The sequence below is a fragment of the Rattus rattus genome, chromosome 5 (genome assembly GCF_011064425.1).
Source record: "Rattus rattus isolate New Zealand chromosome 5, Rrattus_CSIRO_v1, whole genome shotgun sequence".
NCBI lineage: Eukaryota > Metazoa > Chordata > Mammalia > Rodentia > Muridae > Rattus > Rattus rattus.
In genome coordinates, this window is record NC_046158.1 from 135,886,848 (window position 1) to 135,894,769 (window position 7,922).

At 48.4% G+C, this 7,922-nt stretch overlaps 1 protein-coding gene across 12 annotated transcripts in view; it reads left to right on the top strand.

Annotated features, from left to right (window-relative positions):
• The window catches only part of Epb41l1 (erythrocyte membrane protein band 4.1 like 1), a 120,361-nt gene extending 119,615 nt beyond the window's left edge, over window positions 1-746 (top strand). For all 12 annotated transcript variants that reach the window (XM_032904587.1, XM_032904588.1, XM_032904589.1 and 9 more), the window contains one exon: window positions 120-746. In XM_032904587.1, the coding sequence (XP_032760478.1) occupies window positions 120-128 (9 nt within the window). In that variant the 3' untranslated portion in view covers window positions 129-746. The remainder of the gene's footprint in view (window positions 1-119) is intronic.
• Window positions 747-7,922: the final 7,176 nt, after the last annotated feature.

Sequence of the window (7,922 nt, forward strand, 5' to 3'; positions counted from 1 at the left end):
CTCTTTCCCGATGGGCCACAATGCAGGGTAGAGGGAAAGCCAAAACTGCTTCAAAGGCAAATGGTTAAAGTAACGAATTTCCCTTATCTCCCCACCATTCCCCTGCCTCTGGCACCCAGGAATCCTGACCTCTGTGAAGAGATGCTGGCGTGTCTGGTCCAACCCAAGCCAGAGAATCATTAAGAAGGGGCCTTCATTCTGGATTCTCCGACAATACCAACACCCCAGCTGCGACGTACTGTCATTGACGAGAGACTGGGAAGGGAAAGCATATATATATAGATATATAGAGATATAGATATATATACAGGAAACACCGCGTCCTTGCACCGCTGCTGGGGCTGGCGGAGCAGTCAGCTGATGGCCACAACCAACATCGGCAACAACCTTCATTTCCTTTGCAGGCAAATTGAATTGGTGGGAACTTTTTTTTTTCCTTCAGGAAAATGTATAACGATCATAATCTCTCGCTCCCCGAGCCCCTTCTTCTGCAAACTACAAAAGCAGACCGAGATGATTGTAGACATTCCCTTGAACCCCGGCTGCACAGACTCCAGGATGGACGAGCGCCCCGTCTGTTCTCCAGCCTCTGTTGCTCCCTCTAATGCAAAGGAAGAAAGAAACAAGATCGTGTAGCCAAGCCAGAGAAGCCACAGCAGCAAGACATGCAGAGTCGGCTGTTTTCCAAGAAAGAATGGAAGTCTGCCACACAGGGAGGAGGAGGAGGAGGAGGTGGAGGAGGAGGAGGAGGAGGAGGAGGAGGAGGAGGAGGAGGAGGAGGAGGAGGAGGAGGAGGAGGAGGAGGAGGAGGAGAAACACTCAATTGTTCTTTTCTGGGTCTTGACACTGGGCTGTGAAATCCCCTCTGTTCTTCTGCCTCCCTGCTTCACCCTTGACTTCTACTCATCCTCTGTTCATTTTCTGTCTCGGCTCCCCTCTTCCTCTCTCCCCGACCCTCCTGTTCTGTGTCCTGGTCCTGCCGAGGGCCACTGCAGATAACGCTCGTTGGAAGGAAAAGAAGCTATGAGAGCAAAAGGAAGCCACGGGAAGGGAAGTAGACATTGTATGTTTCTGGTTTCCCAGGACGGAGGTGCAGCTCGTAGGAGATTATATGACTGTGATTTTAAGTATGTATATTACATGTAACAGGAAAACAAACATTAAAATAAACTGTGCTGGTAAGTATGCAGCTGACACTTCCAAGTTATAATTACCTGACTGTGATTGGTGTATCCTAAGGTTCCTAGATCTTGCCAAACTGGCCCAGCCGAGAACACTGGACTCTGGGTGTGGCCAGCTCCCAGTAGGGCTGACAGATTCAGTGTAGTGAAACTGTGTGTGAAACTGTGTAACTGGGTGATTGGTGGGGAGAGTGGAGAAGCCCTCCATGGAGAGGTGAGGGTTCGGCCGGAAGGGAGCAACACAGACGTAATCCTGCGTATGCCAGGCCAAAATGCCTTCTCCCCAGCAGTAGCTCTCAGGGCCTGGTCTGTGCTCAGGGCGCTGCTGCTGAGGTCCCGTGGGTCAGCCCTCCTACCTCTGGGGGGCTTGCCTTGGTTTTTTTCGGTTCTCTATTTCTGTTTTACTATTACCAGGGTCTTTGTTTGGGTTCGTATGCTGCCATGTCTTGCCCTGCTCTTCAGCACCTGGTCACAATTAGTTCTTTCTCTAAAGGGAGGTGGTGCCCTGGCTGAGGTGGAGAGCAGCGAGACACTAACCTGGCTTTCTGAAATGGCCAGCCGGTCTTTCCCCTCTGCCTCTGTCCATCTTGTGAGTCATCCTCTTCTTCCTGAGCTAAAGTAGCCACGATAAAGAGGCCACGGACACAAGGAAGGCCATGATAGGCCCACTCTGTGTTTCCAAAGGCCCCAGCTCTCCTTAAACAACAGCAGGTGTGGAAGTGTTGCCCCTGGCTCTATCCGCATTAGACCCTGGCTTGCAGTACCTCAGTCAGTCAGTATTCAAGCTCAGAAATGGCCTTGAGGTGACAGGAGAAAACCCTGCCACGGGTTGCTATTTCAGTCTGGCGCACGCAGACTTCCTCTGGCTTGCTCGCAATGACTCTCCCTTTCTGAGTGAAAGTATCCCACAGCAATCCCATCTCACTTCCTGTTCTGCTAAGGCAGTTCATACATTAGTCAACAAATGTTCATGACTTGCCTGTTTGTGTCAGGCTCTGTTCAAGGCGGAAGGAAAGGGGGACCTGGGAAGCCACTGGACAAGCCTGTCCCTAACCGTAGTAGCTGGCTCATTTCAGAACACTTCTTTACTCCCTCCACCTGATTAGACATTTCCCAGAAATGTCTTTCAGAGAGCCCAGGCTGGATGTGCCCTCTTGGCTTGCTTATTAGTTACTCTTACGACCTACACCTTACCTACTCACAGGTGCTGGCCTGACACAGGACAAGAAGCTAGGATAGCTTATGTCTCTGTGGCAGGTGAGAAGAGCAAGGCTCTTAGACAGCAGAGTCAGCCATATGCCCCTGGTGCAGGCTGCTAGGTCTGCTCCGCTCCAGTGTGGCAGCGTATTGTCTCCGCTCCAGGATCTTTGGCCATTCTTGATGGAGAAGCCACAGAACCTCCTTCCTGCTCTTCACGGCATGCAAGCTCCCACTGCGTCTCTGATCCCCTTGGAATCAGGCTCAGGTCTCACCTGCTTTTGCAGGAACTCCCCGGCCTGTACACACAGGACATACATACCTCAGAGGGGGCATCTTCGTTCAGAGAGCTGTACCTGCTCTGAATATGAGCTACAGGGCAAGGACGAAATGACCCAGCTTAGCTCGTGTGAGGTTAGGGTTTGGGAAGATGCTTACTCCATGGATGTTCCGAGAGGCAGTCAGCACCCCGCCTAGGGAGGAGGGGACCTGCAAAACTGAAATCTAGGGCACTGTCTCCTCCCCCTCCTCCACTTCATAGAGAATAAGGACATTGTGTTGTCTGACTTCAGCCTACTTCTTCTTTTGCCTTTTTTGTGTGTCTCATTGTATCTGTGGCACCTTGCTATCCGGGGGGCCAGGTAACTGAGTGAGAAAAGCCTCAGAAAGCAGCCAGGGTTCCAGATGACCGTCCTGATGCAACTCCTGACCCACCATGTGACACTGGGCTACCCCGTTCCGTGAAACTCAGCGAGCAGGGCAAACTAGTTGCACCCTGAGGCTTCTTCCCACGCTGTGTCTCATGCACCTTTGTTTCCCTCACGTTCGCTTCCTGTGAATCTTTTCCACACGAGGGTACAGGAAGTGCCAGGACCTGTTTCAGTTTCTGAATCCTGCAAGCACACACGAAGACTGGCCTGAAATTGCATGAGCAAACATCACTCTAGATATCTATTTTTTTTTCCAAAAGCACCTTCCCAGCCAACTGCAATGCTGTTCTGTTCCTTTTCACCCACTCCCCTCTCTCCTCTCTCGTCCCCACGCTCTCCCACCTCAGTGCTCCGTGCTGTATGCGTGTGCTCTCTGTTCTTGTATACTCAATAAAAGTGAAATAAATGTGTTTGATGCTGAACCATGGACTCCCTCAGCTTCCCTTATCTCCCAGCTCCTCTGTCTCTCCTCTCTGACCTTGGCTGCTGGTACAAACTGATACAGAACTGGAGTGGAGACACGCAACATAGAACACTTTGGCTTTGTTTTTGAGAGAGGGTCTCGCCATATAGCCCTAGCTTGAAAGTCAAAGGAGACCGACTGACCCACCTCTTCCCCTCCTAGTGCTGAGATTAAAGGCATGTGCCAAGCCATGCTCTCACAGAACAAGTTTAATCAACAAATGTCTGAAGCTCCCATGGCAGCCCAGGCCTTGGTTTAGGCTCCCTGGGGTGCAAGGGCAAAGTCCTTGCTGCTCAAGGGCTCTCAGTCCAGTACAGGAACAGTGAAACAAGAAAAAACCGGTTAGAGAGATCAGCACTTGGAAGGAGACATGACCTGTTGAGGAAGCGGGTAAAGGGTCACTGAAGGGGACCACTTTAACAAGGTGACCAAGTGTAGCTCAGTGGTAGGTACGTGCTTAGCATGTATAAGGCTCTGTGCGTGAACCCTAACTTCACAAAGAGAAAATAGTGGCTGGCCAGTTGAAGGACCTCCCTAAGGAGGTCATTTTTTGAGCTGAATAGAGAGAAAGAGCCTGTAAGACTTTCTAGGCCACAGGGACAGGAAGTACATGGGTCCCAAGACCTGGGGCTGGGAGGTGTGGCATCATCCTTCTGAAAGAAGAGCAGCGAGTCGGTCCACCTCCAGTTTGGAAGCTTAGAAATGTGCGCAGCAGTCCCATGGAGTGCTCAATCACCATTGCGTCCCATTACTGACTGACTTTTCTTTAAAGTAACTCACTTTGAAAATAATTAAGAAAGGAAATTAGAGGACCGGTGAGATGACTCAGCAGATAAAGCAAAAGCACTTGCCACCAAGCCTGAAAACCTGAGTTCAATCCCCGGGACCCACAGGGTGGAAGGAGAGAACCCAGTTCTGCAAGTTGTCCTCCGATTACATGCTCATCATGGTTCACATGCGCTCCCTTCACACGCAGCCACACACAGCCACACACAACCACACACAGCACATACACCCACACACAACCACACACAGCCACATACACCCACACACACCCACACACAGCCACACACAGCCACACACAGCCACACACAGCCACACACCCACACACAGCCACACACAGCCACACACAGCCACACACAGGCACACATAGCCACACACACATACACCCACACACAGCCACACACAGTCACACACAGCCACACACAGCCACACACACCACACACACCCACACACACACACACACACACACACACACACACACACACACACACACACACACACACACCACACACACACACACAGCCACACACACACACACAGCCACACACAGCCACATACACCCACACACACACCCACACACACACATACACACACACCACACAGACACACACACACAAACACATGCACACACACACAGGCACACACACACGTCACACCCACCCACCACACACAGTCACACACCACACACACCACACACACACACCCACACACAGCCACACACACCACACACACACCCACACACACCACACACACACACCCACACACAGCCACACACACAGCCACATACACCCACACACAGCCACACACAGCCACACACAGCCAGCCACATACACCCATACACAGCCACACAATTCACACACAAGATGTTAAGAAATAAAAATAGGGGGCTGGAGAGATGGCTCAGCGGTTAAGAGCACTGATTGCTCTTCCAGAGGTCCTGAGTTCAAATCCCAGCAACCACATGGTGGCTCACAACCATCTGTAATGAGATCTGATGCCCTCTTCTGGTGTGTCTGAAGACAGTGATAGTGTACTTATATATAATAAATAAATCTTAAAAAAAAAAAAGAAATAAAAATAGGGCTAGGTCGTAGGTCCAACCAAACAATAGTGCAAAAATTAATTAATTTAGAAAATAACTCCAAAACAACACACACATACCACATACACACCACACACATACACATACACACATCACACACATATACCACATACACACACAGCACATGCACTTACAACACACACACACACACACACACACACACACACACACCCGGCAGAGCTTGACACTGAAAGAAAGTAATGAATGAAGACTGAAATTAAAACCATAATCTCTGTAAACCCTAAACTCCTTTCTTAGGACATCTGAGGTATACACTATACAGTTTCTACTTTATTCTGTCAAGACAATCACCCCAGGTCCCTTTCTATATTGCTCCAAAACAAGTCTTCCCCTCCCACCCCCATATATTTATTTTCATAAATGTCATCTTGCACATACCATCTTAAGCACTTTCTGAAACTTACATTCTGAACATTTTCCTATCGTTTTAGATACTCAGCATTAACTGCTTTTCTCTGTAAAGCCCTCATTCAATGATACAAAAGCCACACAATGCAAGAATCCCGGTCTTCTCCAGAGTCCTATTTTTTTAAAGGTTATTTATTTTATGTATGTAAGTACACCATCACTCTCTTCAGAGACCAGAAGAGAGAGTCAGATCCCATTACAGATGGTTGTGAGCCACCATGTGGTTCCTGGGAATTGAACTCAGGACCCCTGGAAGAGCAGTCAGTGCTCTTAACCACTGAGCCATCTCTCCAGCTCCCAGAGTCCTATTTTTTGTGCAAGGCAATTGCTGTAGGGGGCTTTGAGAATGGTTTCCAGAATTTTCCTTGTAAGTTCCACTTAATGATCAATTACTTTTAGGATCCTGGAATGGAATACAAACACTGGGACTACACACCTCCTGGACCTGTAGCACTGTCTTTCTGCTTCTGGGAAGTAGTTCATCCAGCTCAGTGGTTTCTCGGCTTGCGTTGGAAAGGGTAGCGAAGCAGTCTCTAGAAAGATCTTTGTTCACAGTTGACCAGTGTTCTAGAGATGCGAGCCTATGTTTGCAGCAAAACTTACAATCCACAGAACAGCTGTCTGCCACCATGATTAACCTGACCTCACATACCAACGGCACCAAAGTAGAGAAATCGTTCTTGGTGAACATGGTTCACAAAGTTGGATGTCCAGGCCAGCATCTATATATCCTGAAACTTCCATGTCCAGTGTTAAATGTCCTGGATCTCTAAGCAGATGGGGAAGCCATGTGAAGCCACCTGGAAGCTGTTGACCACACATACCAGAGTTCAGCTCCTAAGACAGGAGCTGGGGAGGGGAGGTGAGCAGCTTCCCAAAGGAAATGGAACTGACCATAGAGGCTGAGATGGATTGTCTGACTTGCCTCTGGCTAACCTTGGGGCAGCCCACTACGATTAACCATGATTGCCCCATCTAGCCTATTCTGCAGTCCCCCTACAAGATGATTTGGGAAGCTATGAGTGGGGCAGATTGACAAGTTCATCTATCCCTGAGGAAGTCTCACACCAGAAGCAGCAGCACAGGGGCCAGAACTCCAGCTGGTTTTATCAAGTTGTTTTTGTTGTTGTTGTTGTTGTTTGTTTTTGTTTTTGTTTTTTTGTATCTGATTCCTGTACTCTCTGGGTTTGTAGTCCCTCTGTGAAGCTCAGTTTTCTCTTCTGTGAGTTGAAAATACTAATTGCCAAGTTTTCATCCCCATACTGGGTCACTGTCTCAGAATTGTAGCACCAGTAAAAAGTATGGACACATCTATTGGCAAGGGAGACTTGGTCTTGGTAAGGGACAGAAATGGGAAATAAACTCAGATCAAACCCTTGACCAACTGAAGGTTAGAGATATGCAGGTATGGTGAAAAAAATGAGACCAGTAAAGGGGGCTTTACTTTCTCATCCTTTCTAGGGATAGCAAGGATTTTCCAGGGATTTGGATACAGCTTTTATGGTTTCTCGCCATTGACAACTGTCATGGTGCTGGAGGTAGGCATCTTAAGAGGCAGATGCTCAATAATGAAGATGGAGGTCATCTTCTGTTCTGTCAGTCATTGTAGATACAGCCAGTCTTGGTAAAGTCACCTGAAGAAGAGATTGATTGAAGGGCTTTGAAAATCCCGACTTTACAGATAAACAAGCTTATAATCAGGTAGGTAAAGTTGGAAATACAAGATTAGAGGAAGGTCCCACACTGGCTAGGATTAGTGAAAAGATTAGAAGTAGTGTCTATATATCTCCCCGTGGCTCTGGTTCTTGGTGAATTCTGATGCACAGAACCACCCAGCACAAGGATAGGCCCACAAATAGTCATTTATTATACTACATTATTTGCTTTGTTATTAAATGCACAGTACATCGATGAGGGCTATGTGTGAGGTTCTAAGGAAATCAAGAAGAAAAAAGACAGGCAGGATTCCTCACTCGGTGCGCATTTAGAGCTTGACTGTTGTATTCCGTAAGGCCTAGAAAACACTGGGTGGTCACTGCTGGAGGAACTGCTGTGGT